This window comes from Uranotaenia lowii, chromosome 2 (assembly GCF_029784155.1).
Source record: "Uranotaenia lowii strain MFRU-FL chromosome 2, ASM2978415v1, whole genome shotgun sequence".
Classification (NCBI taxonomy): domain Eukaryota; kingdom Metazoa; phylum Arthropoda; class Insecta; order Diptera; family Culicidae; genus Uranotaenia; species Uranotaenia lowii.
In genome coordinates, this window is record NC_073692.1 from 115,911,172 (window position 1) to 115,931,398 (window position 20,227).

At 33.9% G+C, this 20,227-nt stretch overlaps 1 protein-coding gene across 1 annotated transcript in view; it reads left to right on the forward strand.

The window, feature by feature from the left end:
- Positions 1–20,227, forward strand: part of LOC129749948 (angiotensin-converting enzyme) — a 405,427-nt gene that overhangs the window by 41,763 nt on the left and 343,437 nt on the right. The window contains exon 7 of the mRNA XM_055745102.1: positions 8–106. Within this exon, the coding sequence (XP_055601077.1) occupies positions 8–106 (99 nt within the window). The remainder of the gene's footprint in view (positions 1–7; positions 107–20,227) is intronic.

Below are 20,227 nucleotides of genomic sequence, written 5' to 3' on the forward strand. Positions count from 1 at the left end.
TCAACAGGGAGCAGTTTGGAGGAGTGAAGCCACCGGTGCTGCGATCGGAGCTGGACTTTGATCCTGGAGCAAAATATCACGTCGCAGCGAACATCCCCTATATCAAGTAAGTCCTTTTTTAAGACTTTCCTATTTGGGAGAATATACATGAAGTGACTCTGAGTTTGAGACTCGGTAGGCTGTGACTTTCGATGACATAAGTGTTTTTTTTCGTGAGACCTTTTATCGAATTTTACCTTTTACCAAGATAACGCTGCGTAAATATATTCATTTGTAATTTTATTTTATATCTACTGTTTTTAACAAACTCTTTGACTCCTAGCTTCATTTGAACATACACAGAAACACGTAATTTTCTTCATTATCAACTGTGAGAACATCAAACAAAATCGTCTAATATGGAAGACAAGCAATCAAGACAAACGCGAGTGATATTTTTTTAAATTTTGACAAGATTCGTTATGATTTTTTCCGCTTTTACAGTATAATGTATGTATATTAGAGTGCCCCAAATGACCTGACTTTTGAAAAAGTTATGCGCTGCAGGCTAAAATTGATCCTAGGCCTAGTACAAGATTTCATGCCAAATTTGGGCCAGATCAGATCACGGGAAGGGGTCGCTCATCGAGCCTGAAGTTTGTATGGGGTTTTGAGACATTTTGTTCGGGAGAAACATGAAAAACCAGTTTTTCATCAATAACTTTGGTTCTCGTCGGCCGATTTCTTGTGAAAACGGGTTTTCATTTTTATACATAAGACATCAAACATTCTAAACATAACAAAATAAGTTCTTAATATATCTAAAACATGAAGAAAAATTACAAAGAATGGCTAAAAATTGTCTAAAATTGATGAAAATATACATAATAATCATGGTTAATATTTAGTTCAGATTTACCTAAGAAACATTTTCTAGTATTCGGCGAAACAAGTATTCGGCTGAATACTCTTTCAGTTTTCAAGAAAAAAAAAACAAAACAATTGGATATTTCAATTTTTTTTATTCCTGCCGTCGATTTACTCTCATGTTTTGAGTCGAATATTTTCAACCAGATGTTTAATTCATAGGATCTTTTTCAAGTATGTGTCTCTCGTATTTCCAAAATTTCTAGAGTTCAGTTTTATTTTAGCGTGCTCCATTGACTGATCAGACCTTTATGCATATCATAATATCGGGCGTTAAGGCATACGATACTTTCTATCACACATATCCGCACTATCAGGAATTTGAACGATTTTTTGAAAAAAAAATGGAAAAAGTTAGGCAAATTTGAACCAAATCTAGGCATTATTCCAAAATAACAGAAAGAAAGTGAAACGAAATTAATCGGAAATTTGTTTTTTCATCGAATCAAGTCTGCAAAGTTTAAATCGTATCTAAGGATTTAGAAAAAAATTGATGCCGACAAAATTGTGCTTTTTTTTTTATATATTCATGGCGTTGCATGAAGTGAATTGTCTTCAATGAAATTGAACAAATGAAATTGTAATTATTTCAGATTGCTCGGATTTATCCGGACCAAACTTGAGAAAAGTTACCGGGAATAGTTTAAAAGTTTCAATCGGCCCAATTGGTTCCATCTTGGACAAAAAATTGTAATCATTTTACGAAGCTTGCAAATTGCACATTAGTCCAAATTTGGACTAAAAGCTGCATCGTGAAAAAAGTGAATTGGGGGCTCGACTGATCATATTTAGAAACCCCGTTGTTATATTTTTCACCAGTAGTTATATGTAGATCAGGCCGTGGCTCAGTTTTAAATCTCCAAGATATGCAAGCAGATGACCACAAGCTGCAGCCGCGGCACCAACGGTTGATCTTAAATACAGTGTCAGTGGATAGGGTTTTCAATGCCTATTTGTCGATTGAGCAACAAAAAACTTAGACTTAGACTAGGGTTACCATATCCCGCGACACCAAAAAGAGTACATTGAGATCATTTATCCAAAAGTCAGGAGAAACGTTAAACAGTAGAACCCCGTTCAGCCGAACTCCAGTTTTCTGAGCTCCCACGCTATTCCAGCCATCAGGTTGGCCCAAGTTCCTAATATTTACCGAGCTTTCCGCCAGGATAGTATGCAAAAAGATGTACAGTAGAACCCCGCTTACCCGAGGGAATGGGGGAAGGGACCACCTCTGATAAGTCAAACCTCGGATTAGACGAAATAAATTAACAAACCCAATCCTTTTTCACTGGTTTTGCATATTATTCAGGCGCAAAGCTCGGTTCATTTTTTTTTTGTTTCGATTATAGTCGTTTTACCATCTTTATGGCATTCGCGACTTTATCAACGTTGCAGTTGGCGGATCGTTATTGAAAAACTATCCGGTACAACTGTGTTCGATGTTTACTCTTGGGCTCGAACTCGTGGACATCGGCTCAGGAGACAACAGACTTGCCAACTGAGCTATATCACAAGCCCATACTCGGTTCATAAATACATGGATTTTATTCTTCTATTTACCTGTCGTTTCTGGCAAGTTGAGATTTTGAACTTGCCAAAAATGTCTATTTAATACCCTTTTTTTTTAGGAATTTAACCCATTAAGGTAATTTTTCCTCAAAATCTAATACTGCAACAGTATATCGCGATGATAAAACATATTTTTACATGGATTTTGAATGAAAATAGTAGTTCGGATTAGCAGGGTTCTACTGTACATATTTCGTGCTATTTGAGGCACCGAGATATTTTTATTCAATCAAAAACAATAAGGTATACATTTTCTTTTAAAATATTATAATACTAAACATAATTTTGTGCATATTGATTACTGCTTGCATACTCCAAAGCGCTTATCGAGCTCACTGTTTATAACGACTAAAATGCATGATTATTAGAACAAAATGTTAAAGTAATTAGTCGAAAGCTGTATTCCCTTCGTAGTTTTTGCATAAGATGTAAAACAACTTCAAAAAATGGAAGAAATACGTCGGTTTTTCTGATCAAATGTCTTTCATCAAAAAAGAGAACATTTGGTAAAATTTCACAAAAAGAAGAGTACGCCCATTTTTCGATCGAAAAAGAGTACATGTACTCTTAAAAGAGTACGTATGGTAACCCTAACTTAGACTTTGTTAGACTTAAAAAAGTAAGAACTACTATGTACTATCTGAAAAAAAGTAATGGCGAGGTCGTTGAAGATTATGTGAAATATATTTTGAAGATCTTTCAGATTTAAATGTAGATAACGTAGATAAACGGGATAGAACTAATACACTCACAAATCAGACTCAACTCCAATAATGACCTTCTTTGGTGGAATTATCGGCATTAGATTTTATGCCGGACTCAGTTGGTGCACTGCTTAAGTTATCGGACTGGTAAGTCGAAAGATGGAGGTTGCGTTGGGTACGATTCTCACTTGATTTTTTGTTTTGGGATTAATTATACAATTGGTTGAAAATCCCATAACATATTTTTTATGTTTTGCTTCAATGTATCATTTAGCTTGGGAGCTCGAGTCTTTAAGCCAGTGATACTTTTCCAATCATATCATCTATGGTATAGTACACATTTCAACGTATTTCTGGCATAGAGTTAGCACCGATTGGCATTGAAATTTTGCAACCTCTTCGGTGGGCGTAAATAGCTAAGCAACTTTTTGGAATAAGTTTATTGAAAATTAAAAGACATTTATTAGAGGATAAAGTGTCTTTTGTTTTTGAAAAATGTGAATTTGCTTTTCTACAAACTTTATCTTAAATTGAGAAACATAGTAGGGAGGATTAGGGCAGAACCAGCATCCGGGGCGAATTGGGCATCTCTCTTTTCTAAAGACATACGTATTTTCTTAATTAAATTTTCACGAGAAACAGTTTTGTAGTTTCGATAGTATTTATTTTTGAGCAAAAAAATTTCCTTATCATCTTTACAGAAACATTAAAAAAAAAATCAACTAGGTTCTAGAGTAACGAAAATATTAGAAATTTTGAGCACCGGAAAATAAGCTTTTATGGTCGTTAAATCACCTAGATCATAGGTGGGCAACCAGCGGCTCGTGAGCCGCATGCGGCTCTTTTGATGTAAAGTTGCGGCTCTTTAGTTCACTGTGCTAATATTATACCTATATATTTTAAATTAAATTTCTTCAAAATGGTGCTCTAGCGATATTTGAAGGACCAAATGGCAAAATATCTTTTTTTCTAAGCATCAGCTTTGAGATCAATATTTCATTTATCATTGAACGTAAATTCAAAAAATAACTGTTGTTCTAAAACATCAGAACTAGGGTGGTCGGATTTACCGGTTTTTTTCAAATCCGGTATTTCGGTATTTGTAATTAATAAAACCTATAAAACCGGTAAAACCGGTAATTTCAAAAATATATCGAATTAATGAAAAGGCATCGTCTAATTGCAGTAGTAATGGCATAAAATGCTTAGAATTCATAACGAATAGACTTTGCAACAATTGAAAAAGATGGTATTGTGCCTTTAAATTATCCCTTTGACATAAAAATATCATCACACTCATGATAATCATAATATTTATCATCGTCATTTTATTATTAGAATTTCGCATTGAGGTTGCAGAAATTATAGAAGTTTCAAATAGTTTTCGACGAATTTTTGTCCTAAACTCTGTAGAACAGCATTCAGATTGAAAAACAGATTTAACAGATTCAAGAAAAGTTTTTATATATTCTTTCATGAAAATGATATGAAATTCCATATACAAAAAGATTTTTCGTTAAAAAAACTACTTAATAAATTACTAAACAAAACTCAAAACACTGTCACAAAGTTTTTTGGTGACTCACAAAACTACAGATTATTGTTGTCTGAAATACGGATGTTTTCTGCGCAACCTAGGCCGTGATCGCATTAAGTTTTCCATTCCAAAACTAACACGAACAAATGGAAGTAAAAATCTGTTAAAAAACCAGTTCAAATTCAGCAATAAATATAGTTGTTTGGATTTTATCCATACACTCTTTGTTGCTATAATACTGTTGCGAATTTCTAAAAATTCTGTTACTGCTATGTCTGGAAAAAGAAAATGCTTCAACAGCGTTTAAATAAAAACAACAGAGTTTCATCAATTACCTTGAAAATATTGATAGAGAAATTTCATACAAACATTCTAACATGTGTTTAATGCTGACTCTGTTGAAACATTTCATGTTTTAAAACAAAGTAAAAAGTTTCTAATCAGTTTTCTATATTTTTGGTTTTATAATTTCGAAAGCCTGGCACCGCTTAGAACAATTTTGATAAACGTGACCTGAGATAAAACATTTTTGCATTTTTTGACCAAATTTCAGTTTTTCAATGAAAACTACAGTGATTATTGTGACGCAATCTTAACACTAAACATACCGACACTTTGTATATACCTATTCATACCGCGAGCGGTCAAATGACGGCAAACACCATTTTCGCTAAAACTCCCTTGCTTCTCAACCGATTTCTACCAAATTTAAAGTTTTGAAAAGCTTATAATTCGACTCAAATATGTTTCTCAGACAATTTTCAGCTACAATCAATAACTTTAAAGTTATTTACAGTATAAGAAAAATTTTATGAAAAAACATGCTTCAGGACAAAGGTTGTAAATCAGTTATCAAATGCTCGAAAAAAATTTCACTTAGTGCCTGAGAAAGCTGAAGTTAGAAGCTATATGTTGCACATATGGAAATTTTTTTTAAAATTTTATAAGATCATGGCCACAAAAAATGTAAAAAAGTTGTGTAAAACCCGTACTTTTCAATCAATCAACTGCCAAAGCTGTTCCTGTTACAGTAGAAAACTTTGAAAAAGTGAATTGAAAAGTAGACGTAATTTGTCACATTTTGGCATCTTTAGATTTTTAAAATATTAAATACATAATTTTTGACGGCTTTTCAAAGGTAGTTGTTTTGCGAACTTTTTATGAATCTGGATTTTCTGAGACAATCCCTACACCCAAATTCAGCTTTGCACTGGATTTTGAGTACGTTAACGTATAGTTTAGGCAATAAAACTATATGCAAAAGAAAGCAAATTTCATGCCAATTCTAGTGATGTAACTGCATTGGCGGTGCAATGCTTTACAAAAATATAATAAATATATTTCTGAAAGTAAAACCAGAAAATTTGCGCTAATGCTTGTTTGTTTTTTCGTTTCTTTTCATCCGTCTTCGTGTGCAAAATAGCTTTGAGATATTACCACCCACTGCGCCCGTCTGCCAAGCAAGAATTTGTGCTGACTTCTCAAAATTCAGAAACTAGTTCACTGTTTTATTTATCATATTTTTGCCAAGCATGGCACCGCCAATGCAGTTACACCACTAGAACCGGTATGAAATAAGCTTTCTTCTGCATATAGTTTTATTGCCTAAACCTTACGTTAACGTACTCAAAATCCAGTGCAAAGCTGAGCTTAGGTGTAGGAATTGTCTTAGAAAATCCAAATTGATAAAAAGTTCGAAAAACAGCTACCTTTGAAAAGTCGTCATAAATTATGTACCTCGTATTTCAAAAAATCTAAAGATGCCAAAATGTGACAAATTACGTCTACTTTTCAATTCACTTTTTCAAAATTTTCTACTGTAACAGGAACAGCTTTGGCAGTTGATTGATTGAAAAGTACGGGTTTTACACAACTTTTTTACATTTTTTGTGGCCATGATCTTATAAAATTTTAAAAAAATTTATCATATGTGCAACATATAGCTTCTAACTTCAGCTTTCTCAGGCACTAAGTGAAATTTTTTTCGAGCACTTGATAACTGATTTACAACCTTTGTCCTGAAGCATGTTTTTTCATAAATTTTTTCTTGTACTGTAAATAACTTTAAAGCTATTGATTGTAGCTGAAAATTGTCTGAGAAACATATTTGAGTCGAATTATAAGCTTTTCAAAACTTTAAGTTTGGTAGAAATCGGTTGAGAAACAAGGGAGTTTTAGCGAAAACGGTGTTTGCCGTCATTTGACCGCTCGCGGTATGAATAGGTATACCACATATGTACGTTATTCGAAAACCGCAACACTTAAAAAAAATTTAAAAACGCAAAAATACTTGCATTTCAAAAACAAAAATAGTCCTGTCGTTAAATTTGCGAAAAAACAATTATATAAGGAGTAATAATCGTTTAAAGTTCAAAAACCGTCATTTGACCGCCTCCGGTACGTTTAGTGTTAAATTTCTTGTAGCTGTATTTTTTTCCAATTATTGTACTCTTGTACAGTCTTCCAATGTTGTGGAGCGTAAGTTCGATTGCTGAACTGAAATGTGTAAAGTTTCATGAAAAAATATCATCTGAGAGAGAGATGGCAGCTTGTCAATGCTCGTTTAAACGCCCCTCTAGCTTTAATTCGGCAAGTTTTTGCAATAATCAAATCTCACATAAACCTTGTAGTAAGGTTTATTGAGCTTACAGTTTGAAACTGAAAGAACAAAATATGAGTATTTGTACTCATACATATTTGGAAAAATAAAACGTTTAGCTGTGTAAATTTCATTACAGTGCCAAAGAATGATGAAAAATTTACCGGAAATACCGGTTTTTTACCGTCCCAAAATCCGGTATTTCCGGTATTGGAAAATGAACGGTCTAACCGGTTTTACCGAAACCGTTAGACCACCCTAATCAGAACTTATATCAAACTATTTATTCCCAAAAAACGTGTGTATATTTTTGAACTAATCCAACAAAAACACAGGAAAATCATAGTTTATCATTTACAAAAAAGTTGTTCTTAAACAGTTTTCTTATCAAACAACCTCATCAAATTTTATATTTTAAGTACTGCAATAACGTTTCTCTCCTCTATGAAAATTAATCAGTTGAAATTTCCAAAATCTTAATTCCAAAAATATTTACAACTTTGACGCGTAAAAACTTAAAAATATTGGATAAACTACCTCAATCCTATCATATTTATTTGAAAACGACAACTTTAATGTATCTGAATATTGATACTTCATTAGCATTCCAGATTGTCCGGTTTACCCGGGGCCTGCCCAGATTTTCAAAGAAAAAATTGAAAGATGCCAGGTCTAGTCAGGTAGTCCAGATATCGAGGAGGAAGGCTTGAATTGTGAAATAAGATTTGAACGCTGCTGATGTGCTTTGGTAAAAAATGTTCGTGTGTTTATTTATCAGTTTTTCTTTTGACTTTTTTTTAAACCTATATTTTCGCTGGATTTGCCCGGATATCACCTGGTTTTGAGTTTAAAATTTAGGAACTCAATGCCCGGATTTGCTCGGCCTGGATACGTTTAGAAATATTCTGGAATGCTAATTAAATAAATAACAGATTAAAACAATGAATAGATACATGAAATTCAAATACAAAATTCAAAACTAAGAATTCAGAATTACAAATTTAAGTTAAACAGTTTTTCAACCTCGAATCAGCATTCAAAATGAATTAAAATTTCAATTCTGAAAATCTATATGAAATCATGATCACAGGCTAAATAATTGTTGTCAATAACTTAATTGACCCCAAATCAGTTTTTTATATTGTATGTATTGAAAATAAAAATATGAACCTTTGAATCTTGAAAACTTTTAAAATTTAAAGTGTGATGCGTGCATCCAATATTTACCAAAAGTACGCAAATTTTGATCAAAGTTTCGGTAACGGACATAATTTTTTTTTATCATTTTCGATTAAGAGTTAATCACCGTTTTTTAATTTTTATTAATTTTTTTATTTGAAACTTAAAAAGTGTCCTTGAACTGATTTTGCCAGTTAAAGTGTACTTTTCCTTTATTATTTGTCACGATTTTTCTATGAAGGCTAAAAAATCACATCATTACACAATTATACTGGTCACGCAGCAGCACCTGCATTTTCCATTCAATTGAACACACAATACTGAAGAATCACACTTGACATAAAATGAGATTTAAGAATTTTCCAGATGCATAAAATTCTGAAGACACGTTCGCTTGATGACATGAATATAGCAAATTCTACCAGTTTTCAGGTTCATAGTTTTTGAAGATTGAAATTTTCGACTGCATAAATATTAGTTGAATTTTACTTCATACTTCTGGATTTTGGAAATGATAAGCTAAATCTTGGGAATATCTTAAAAAAGCTTAATAATTTTAGGTAAATTTATATCTTTATTTGTAAGTTTAAATCTTTCCTTTGCCGAAGCAGTTATAATTATTTTGCTTTTGTAAAAATATTAAAATCTTAATTTTTTTCGTCATGCAAAGTATAAAATTAAATTTTAATTGGATTTAAAGGTTTAAAGAAAAATTCAAGAGTTAGAACTCTACACTGAACCCAAATTCACTCTTAAAATAAATACACATGATTTTTCACTTAAAAACAAGGATCCAGTGATTTTCTTCCATTCAAGTGAGACATATACATTTCACTGGGCAGTCACTTAAATTTCAAGTGAATTCATCCACATTCACTCCAGTCGTCACTTGAATTTGAAGTGAGGAAAAATATTCACTTCCCCATCACTTGAATTTCAAGTGAATGTCGGGTTGTAATTGTGTTTATTTTCAGAGTTCAAAATGGCAAATTCTAAAGAGCAGCGTTTAAAGCTTATGCTGGATTTGGATTTTCCCAATTCTTTACTAGGCGATTTTGGCGGTAGTTTGTGTTAAACGTGATGTGAGAAAAAGGGGAAGATTTAAAAGTCGCACTAGCCGCAGTAACCGATCTGCCTTGGGATTACGATGGAATTTTCCAATCAATAAATTTATGGCGAAAGTGTAATGTAAGTACCTATTTGTAATCGAAGTGGTGTTCTATAAATGTTCTTCAATTTAAAAACCTTAGAGATAAAGCTTTGTTCATATGTCCAGAAAAACGTTATACGTGATCTTTTCGAAATGGGACAACTATCGGACCCAGAAACGAACCAACCGGTGGGAAAAAAAGTTCGTTTGTTTGATCACGGAGTTCAGGAGTGTCTAGAACATCCCTCAAGTCCTTACTTAGAAATTCAGATACATTTCACTTGAACGTCATAGTGTATTTCCCTTGACCGGTCACTTAAGTGAAATCACTTGACCCATCACTTAAAAATCAAATGAAATTACTTAAGGCGAGAATTTACTACAGATGTCACTTACTTTTTAAGTGAAAATTATTTTGCTTGTGATGGGTTTAAAGTTATTTTTGTAAAACTAGTGTTCATTGATTGTTCATGTATTTTTATTTTTTTTTCAAAACAAATACAATTAATCTTGTGGCTTTTTCAAACTCTGAAATTTTGAAAATTTTTAGTTTTTGGCTCTTCCGACTCAAAAGGTTGCCGACCACTGACCTAGATCTATGATGTACGCACTGCTACATGATGTTCACATTGTTTCTGAAGTTTCGCCATCATTGAATTTTACACTTTTCAATTGAATCAATTTTGAAATGCGTTTTTACTTTATCTTACTGTCTCGGGGCAAACAGAGCACCATTGATCGGAGCACGATGAGCATTTTCAGCCGTAGAATCTTGCAGCAAATTCAATTTGATGAAGTAAACTGAATTAAAGAGCTACATCCTAAATCTTTTTGACTCACATTTGAAGGGAAACAATTCAGATTTCGCATAAACTGGGAAAATTCAGATATCCCAGTTGGCCACGCTTGGTCTACTAATGTGTGGTGGTAGATGCAACTCTATCTGTATCTATCACTTCATAGTAGTGCTGGAACAAAAATTTTATATGCGATGATAATGCTTCTGAATAAATTCTATCCGCTCGTTTTCATCATCTTTTATTTCTTCTTTCTTTTTACCCATCTATAAATTTTACAATCTTAAGATGTTCCTACTAAAAACGACAGCGTTGGGTCAGTGATAAGGTTGATAAATTAAGTAACAAAAACGGTACAATTCAGAAACGAATAGTTGGGATTTTTGCGCATTCTGAGTTGGTTTTGTTTAGGGTGGTTCAGGCTTGTTAAGGGATTGACAGAATGAAAAAATAATCAGAAATTTATGAAATTTCAAGGCGGTTTTGAATAAAATTTCGGATTTAAAAACGAAAAAGAAAATTGTGCGGTGTATTCAGGAGATGGAAGTGCACATTTCTATCCGGTAGGTATTATTTTTACCACTAAAAAAATTGATGCCACCGAGCCATTTGACCGCATCCAGCCCGTGAAACTACGTGCTGTCCCACTTGGCACGCTCACCCGCCCACACTCTCTGTTTGATTTGAGCTATTCTGAAAAAACAAAAAAAAAAGAAAGATTGCTGGAAGGAAACATAAATTTGTTGGATTTTGTGTTTATTCTAAATTCACTTCATTTCTACTTCAATACTAAACATACTGTATTTTGTTGTACTCACCATGATTATTTCGTTAACTATTTCCGCATCACATCCATCGCATCCAAACAATCGACATTATTTGCACATTGGTGAAAGTTGAAATCCAGCATTGGGATGTTTCATAGAATCAAGGTCAGGAACTCCTTGAAGACGTATAAGAAGCGGAAGATACCTAAGAAATCAGTAAAGTAACAATCTCGGGCAAAAACAAGCGCACGGAAACTTTACGAACGGATTTTGGACAACATTTGCATCTTGATAGACGACGAAACCTACGTCAAACGGGATTCAGAAATGCTTCCCAGCCCACGAAATCAACGGACGAGGAGGATGGATGATGCCGACTTCACGATTGCGATGGAAATAATTGGGCAGAAGGTTCTCGTATGACAAACTATTTGTACCTGTGGCCTGCGGGCAGTGGTTTCAGACAATAATCCAATTCATCGAGAAAAACATCAATCTACAAAATTTTTCAGATCCAGGGAACAGTTTTTTATAGCATAGAAGTATTCGAAAAAAATTGGAAGGCAACATCCAGGAAATGCATTTTTCTGATATACATGTGAAGATATTGGGCTTAAAATATCTTAAATTTAAAGAATGTTTAATGCTACGAGTCAAGTTTCTACGATGTTTGAGACCAATCTCTCCTTAAGAAGAAGGGGGAAGGGGATCTTCCATACAGTTCCATACACCAAATTGATCATGAAAGTATATTCGAGTACGAAAAATATTTTTTTCATGTTGCAAGACACCACCCTCTTCAACGGGAAGAGGGGAAGGAGGAGGGAGGTTTTCATACAATATTTCTGGATCACTCGAGATCGTATTATTTAAATTAGATATCAGAGGTTATTTGAGTAGAATTTTTTTTTTCTATGATAGGTTAAGTCTTCTTCCTCCTTGCACTGATTCAATATGAAGGGGGAAGGGGAGCTCCCATACTTTTTTTCAATAACTCGGATGCTAATCTAGCAGATGGTAACAAATTGGGAAGAGTTTTTTAAATACAAGAAATATTTCTAAGATGTTTGTTATTTCTCACGAGATTTTTTTTTTTCAATATGTCTTTATTTGTATCAATTCATCATTACATTTATATTACATTTTTTCATTAAATTAGGTGTTCAGCTCAATAATGAACTGTTCAGAGCCCTATAGTTAACTAGATATTAAAAATTTATTTGTAAGAATTAAATTTGCTTAGCGCAATTAAGTATTTAATGTAGGAGAACATCCTGTAATGGCAAAAATATTTTAAACTTAAAACTAAACACTATCCTAAAATTAAACTAGTTATAAAGAGAACGAATCTCTGCGATGGAAGACTGCATCGATTTGCCTCTGAAGTTGGAGATGATTTTGTTGGCCATCTCTTCGATCGATTCAATGCCTGCAATCCGATGAAGATCTTCGGTGCTGTGCCAAGGTGGAAGCCGCAAAATCATTTTCAGAACCTTGTTCTGAATCCTCTGGATGGCTTTCTTCCTCGTCGCGCAGCAGCTAGACCAAATCGGAACTGCATACATTATCGCTGGTCGGAAAACTTGCTTATAAATAAGCATCTTATTTCTCAGGCACAGCCGGGATTTCCTGTTGATGAGAGAATAAAGAGATTTAGTATATTTATTACACTTAGATTGAATATCTTCAATGTGATTTTTAAAAGTAAGATTCCGATCAAGTGTGAGTCCCAAGTACTTCACGTGATCAGACCATTCTAATGAAACCCCATTAAAAGTTATGGAATGATTTTCATTAGGTTTTAAAAATTGAGCTCTTGGCTTATGGGGAAATAAAATAAGTTGAGTTTTGGAAGCGTTAGGAGAAATTTTCCACATTTTCAAGTAATTCAAAAAGGAATTTAAATTTTGTTGCAATCTACTGCGTACCACCCGTAAATTTCGACCTTTGGCTGAAAGCAAAGTATCATCAGCAAATAATCTTCTACCTTTTCCTTCTGGTACATCAGGAAGATCAGAAGTAAAAATATTGTATAAGATTGGCCCAAGTATACTACCCTGAGGGACCCCAGCTCTAATGGGTGTCCTTTCAGAGCATGAATTTTGATAGCTTACTTGTAAGGTTCGGCTAGTCAAATAATTTTGTATAATTTTGGTGAGATATACAGGAAAATCAAATCGAGCTAATTTAGCTACTAAACCTTTGTGCCAAACACTGTCAAAAGCTTTTTCAATATCAAGAAGAGCAACACCAGTTGAATAACCTTCAGATTTGCTAGCGTTAATCATATTAGTTACACTCAAAAGTTGATGTGTAGTAGAATGTCCATGACGAAAACCAAATTGTTCATCAGGGAAAATAGAATTCTGATTAATGTGAATCATCATTCTATTCAAAATAACTCTCTCAAATAGTTTACTTAAAGATGGAAGCAAACTAATTGGTCGATAACTTGAAGGCTCTGAAGCACTTTTTCCAGGTTTTAAAATTGGAGTTACTTTGGCATTTTTCCATTTATTGGGAAAATAAGCCAAGTGAAAACATTTATTGAAGATTTTAACTAAAAAATTTAAAGTGCTTTCAGGCAACTTTTTAATAAGTATATAGAAAATCCCATCTTCCCCTGGGGCTTTCATATTTTTAAATTTTTTGCAAATCAATTTAAGTTCATCAACATTTGTCTCACAAGAACTTTCAAATACATTTGGTTTAGAAAGAATATCATCAAATTCAAAGGAAATTTGAGCATCAATTGGACTTACAACGTTTAAATTAAAATCATGAGCAGACTCAAATTGTTGGGCTAATTTTTGAGCTTTTTCTGCATTCATTAAAAGAAGTTTATCCCCGTCTTTCAAAGTAGGAATTGGCTTCTGGGGCTTTTTCAGAATTTTAGTTAATTTCCAAAAAGGCTTTGAGTAGGGTTTTATGTCCTCTACTGCTTTGGCAAAATTTTCATTACGAATGAAATTTAAACGACGTTTGATCTCTTTTTGAAGGTCGCAATAAATTAATTTCAAATAAGGATCCCTAGTACGTTGATATTGGCGTCGACGAATGTTTTTCAGTCGTATCAAAAACTGAAGATCATCATCAATTAAAGGTTGATTAAATTTATGTTTAACTTTGGGTATTGAAGCGGCTTTAGCATTGACTATTGAAGTTGTCAAATTTTCTACAGCCAAATCAATATCTTCAATTGAATTCAGTGGAACGTTTACATCTAAATTACGTTCAATAAAATTCCTATATCGCTCCCAGTCAGCTTTTTGAAAGTTAAAAGTTGATTTTAAAGGGTTTTCAATGGGACTTTGGGATAAAGAAAAAGTTACTGGAAGGTGGTCTGAATCGAGGTCCGCATGAGTAACTAATTGACTACAATGCTCGCCTAAATCCGTTAGAACCAAATCAATTGTGGAGGGATTTCTAATTGAAGAAAAACAAGTATGCCCATTAGGATATTCAACAGTATAATAACCTGCAGAGCAGTCATTAAACAAAATATTCCCATTTGAATTTGATGAAATATTATTCCAAGATCGGTGTTTTGCATTGAAGTCACCAATAACAAAAAATTTAGATTTATTTCTGGTGAGTTTTTGTAAATCTCCTTTCAAAAAATTTTTCTGTTCACCGCTGCATTGATAAGGCAAATATGCGGCAATAATTTTAATTTTCCCCATAGAAGTTTCTAATTCAATTCCAATTGTTTCTAAGACTTTTGTATTAAAAGAAGGAAGAAGTCTAAATTTGAGACGACTATTGATGACAATAGCTACACCCCCACCTTGTCGATCAAGTCGATCATTTCGCAAAATTTTAAAGAAAGCATTGCTTTTCAAGTTAATGTCTGGCTTTAAAAAAGTTTCAGTGATGGCAGCAATATGTATGTTTTGAGTTTTCAAAAATAAAAAGAATTCATCTTGGTTAGCCAGCAAAGATCTAGCATTCCAATTCATAATATTTAAACATCTATTTGGATCCATGAGGGAATCGTAAAGTCATAATAATTTTGTTAGCATAATTAAAAGAAGTTTGGAAAGCTTCAAACATTGAATTAGCTTTCAACATAAGTTGCATCATTTCCATTAAATTTTGATGCAAAAATTTTAATTTTTCCTCAGTAATCTCACCCAAATCAACAAAATTGTTAGGATCAGAAAATGAAGGAGAAGAACAAGTATTTGAATTTCGGGGATTTTCCCAAGCCTTCGCATGAACGTTGAGACTTGGTTTTTTCCCATTTTTATTAGTTATGCCTGGAGAGGGCAACCCATTTTCAACCACCTCTGAGAACGATAAACAACGAGTCTGTGGCGCAGATTCAGCACAGGTAACATTAAAATTACTTCGGGTATTACCCAGCCGTGATTCCAATGTAGACCGAGGCTGAATGCGAACAGGCAGGTTGTTTGCCGGCCCGACGTGTGAAGACGAAAAAGAGGAAGGAGGAGAAGAAACTTTTCTGGAAACTTTGGGATTTTTCCTAGAAGCAATAATTTTTGCCCTGATGGGACAGTCTAGCGAATTCGAGGAATGATTACCTGCGCAATTTGCACACTTGAAAAATTCTGTTTTTGGTTTATCACCACCATGAAGGCATTTAGATTTTTCATGATCGAATGAGCCGCAAAGCATGCATCTGGCATTCATTCTACAATTTTTAGTGCCGTGACAAAAAGCTTGACAACGACGACATTGCGTAATATTTTGAAGAAAATTGGTTGAAGATTTTCGAAAAGGTTCGAATTTGACTCGACAATGAAACATAAGACGAGCCTTTTCAAGAATTTGCAAATTATTAACTTGATCCTTTTTAAAATGGATCAAATAAAGCTCAGGAGCAAAACCAACACTACTGATATTATTCGTGTTGGTTCTTTTCCTCATTTGAATTACTTGAATCGGAGAAAAACCTAACAAGGAATTTAATTCAGTTGTGATCTCATCCGGTGTCTGATCGCCGGTGAGACCACGAAGTACAACTTTAAAAGGACGATCACTTCTAGTATCGTACGTAAAAAATTGGTGTTTTTTATTATTCAAATAATTAAAAAATTTTTGAAAATCATTAAAAGATTCCGCCAAAATACGAGCAGTTCCCCTTCGACCGATCTGAAAAGAAATTTTCACATCCTTGACGGAAGTGACGATTTCTTTTCGAAAGGCATTGAAGTCAGAAATCGTGACCGTAATTGGTGGAACTTTTTCATTTTTAAGAGTATAAGAAGAAGAAGATTTCTTAGTACTCTTATCAGAATTAAATATGAATATTTCCTCATCACCGATGTTATGAAGGACATCGAATGAATTGGAAATTTCAACTTTTTTGGGCGATGGGCCTGAATTAGGTTCGGCAATCCGTTTTCTTCCGGCCCTTGAACCGGCCGATGACTTCCCCATGCTGGAAAGAAAAGAGAAAAATATGAATAAAAGAAAATAGAAATAATTTTAGCACTGAAAAGTGCTGATTGAAAAACAGGTAAGGAAAAAATAAATAATGTAAAAATGTTCCTGCAGGTACACAGCAACGATACGATGCTCCGGCGTACGTGTTGACGGCTCAACGGTACAGATGGAAGTGATTTCTCACGAGATAAGATAGAGGAGAGAGGTGCTAACGTTTGTATTTGCAAATCTCATCAAATAAATTTAACTAAATGTTACATGAGAGAGTATAAGGGTACAAGAAATGATAATGTGGTTATTAAAAAAAACCCTTGTGAATAAGAGAGGAAAAATGAGTTCCGCACAGTTGTTTGTATAACTTGAGAACTTATCCAACAAATCTAACCAAATTTGAAAGAAAAAGTAGTCGAGTATTAAAAGTGTTTCTATTTCTTTTAAGGAGAGATTCCATACTGTGCAGAGCCAAGAATGGGGGAGGTTTTATAGCAAAGTTTTTAAAACTTTTCAAGCAATAGAAACCCTATTTTATATTAGAGGTTTTTTTTAAAGATTCAAGAACCCTCTTTCTTCCAGAGGAGAAACAGGAAGAAGGAAAGTATAAATAGCTCAAAAACTTATCAAGCAAATGGAGCCATATATAAATGTGAAGTTAATTGGTTACGAAAATGGCAATTGTAGAGAGGGCCCCTCTCTACATTTCAGTCGAGAAAGCGAATAAAAACGAGTTCTTAATATTAGGTTTAAAACAATTAATGTAGAGAGGGCCCCTCTCTACATTTCAGTCGAGAAAGCGAATAAAAACGAGTTCTTAATATTAGGTTTAAAACAATTATTGAAAAAAAAAATTCAGATCAAGTTTAAATGAAAATAATTTCAGAGAATCTAATCTTCTTTGTTTTCCAATAATTATTTGATTTGAAAGCTCTCATTGTAATGATATCAAAAATTTATTTAGATGAAATTATTTTCACAAATTTTTTTGTTTTTAAAAGGTGTAGCAAAGCACACCAAGTCAGGTAGTTATAAAATAATAACCTACGCTAGAAGTGAGCGAAAGTTTGTCTTGTTCTGCAAACCGAGTTCCGCATACCATTGTTGATAAGGGCGACAAATATGTATGATTCCATGAATCGTTTACTTACTTCAGTTTGAGCTTAAGCTGCTTAAGATTGCTTAGTTAATATATGGTTTTTATCCATTGGAATAGTTTTCATTCAAATTATTGAAAATTTTGAACAAACAGAAAACTGTAACTTTTTTAACGTAAAAGCATAATTCTGGATGCGTAACAATTCTAAAAGTTTAATACATTTCGTACCTTCAATTCAACTTTTTGGAAATATATTTAGTGGTATGAATAAGGTTTAGCAATTGCTTCGGTAGCTTTTACTTTGCTCGAAATCAAGCAAAGCAAAAGCCCAAAGCATTTGCTTAATTTGGTATGAATAAACGTTTTTTGGCAGATGTGTACTAAAATCTTAGAACATAGCTTTTGCTTCGCAAAAAAAGAGCTATCCAACCAGCAGAATCTGAAATTTTCTAAAGTAAAATGAAAGAAGACGATCAAAAAATTGAAAAGTACGGCTAAAATAGCCATGAAATCGACGGCGCGGGTGGTGGGTGTAAGAACGATCGGAAAAATTTAAGTCAATACATGCTCGTATGTTGATGTTTAAAGAAAATTGAATATTGTCAAACAAAAAATGGCCTAGCTTTTTAACATTTATCATAAGCTCTCCCACACGTTTTCGAATCGGGATAATCCGATGTATAAAAAAAATAGGCAATAAGCGCGCATCTTAACTTAGATGTTTTTTTTTTAAATCTTTGAATTATAAAAAAAATCATATAAATTTGGGAGATCTGAATTATGTTTTAAATTATTACAACTTTCTTCCAACTTCAAGCCGATTGGGACTTCTTCCACTGTAGCCGGATTTTTTTAATTTGAAATATTTACTAATTGATTTGTTTTGTTTCATCTTAGACGAATCATTTCATACAACGACAGGAATATGAAAAAAGTTGGGTTATCACTTCGACTGTTCTTTATCTATATTGAAAATGCCTTTTTAAATTGTATTGAAGTGTAATATTGCTAATTTTATAAATTCATGACGTTGTTGAAGAATTTGTTTATTGGAAAAGTCTGCTACCAAGCATGCTTAGAAAATTAAGTAATTGCTAGGAGATTTCTCGAGCGATTGCTTCAGATTTGGGCTTTATTCATACCGAACTAGCTTGTTCTAAAAGTAAAAGCTCCTGACTGAGAAAACAGCTGTCAGAAAAAACTTTATTCATATCAACCGAAGCAATTGCTTTCTGCGACTGCTCGAATGCTCGATTTAGTTTAGTAAAAGCAATTGCTAGGGGTTTTTCATACCACCTATTGTTGTGCTTCCATCCAGTATAATATCAACGAGTTCGCCTGGCCCGTTGTTGTATTAGTGAGGCGCGTGGTTTTCTAGAGGCGGCCAATTTTAGGAACACAAAAAAGGCCACAATTTGGAGCGGAGTCACAATAAGGAGCATTTCAATCAAAAGTTTGAAAGGATTTATTTCAAATAATCCACAGTTTTCAACCAAGCCAAATTTTTACTATATTCTAGGTAAGTAAGCATCCATATTTGTCGAAGAACATCCAAATGTGCACATTTCAGGAAGGTTACATTGTTGAGGAAACTAGTCAACCATGCCTTAGGGGCCAATACCGGGTACATTTATCCTGCATTATTTCGTTGTTGCTTTTTTAATGGATGCTACACTCATCGTTTAGTGCAAAGTGTATCGATCATGATTGGTGAACGACAAAAAACTTTTCTCGACCAGGAATTGAACTCGAGCACTCTGATTACCACTTCAACACTTGACCACTAAGCCAAATTGTTGGATGACCACAGACAAACAGTAGCTCTATAATTGTGTTGAATTCATCGAGTTCAAATCGCTGCTGGATTCTACGGCAGATATTGCCCATTGTGCCCCAATTTATGGGGCTTATACAAAAAACAAAAAATAATTCAAATGCATTTTTAATCATTTTGATCTTTTTCTTCAAGTTTCAACCAGATAGGAAGGAGATTTCTTTAGTGTCTGACTCACAGATCTTTTCCATGGTTAAATAAGCGTCCTCCTAAAGGCGGCTATTTTGCCTTCATCTCCCCTAAGTACTTCATAGCTAACAAGATCACCCAAGTACACTAATCGTATATTCTGATCGATGTCGAAGACGCGTGCCAAAACCGTCTTCAGATTGTCCTCGATTTACAGCGATTGCTCGGTGAAATGGAACCCAAATCATAAGCCATTAAATTTTCATGAGATTTATTGCGCACAAAACAGCAAAGATTAGGCAGTCGATTGCAACGCGTTATCGCGCAACCCCATCAATCACACATCCACACGCCGGTTGATGGTACCTACCTACCATTTTGGTGGTGGAACCGACAGCGCCAAAGTTGAAAGTTTAGCAACTGTTGTTGCTGCAAGCTGCAAACTGCAAACTGCAGCAAGTGCAGCAGCAATTCATATAGAGAAATCTGTTCAATTAGCCATTTATTAGGCAATCGTTGGTTGGTTGATCGGTAGGCAGTTTAATGCACTGCTGCCG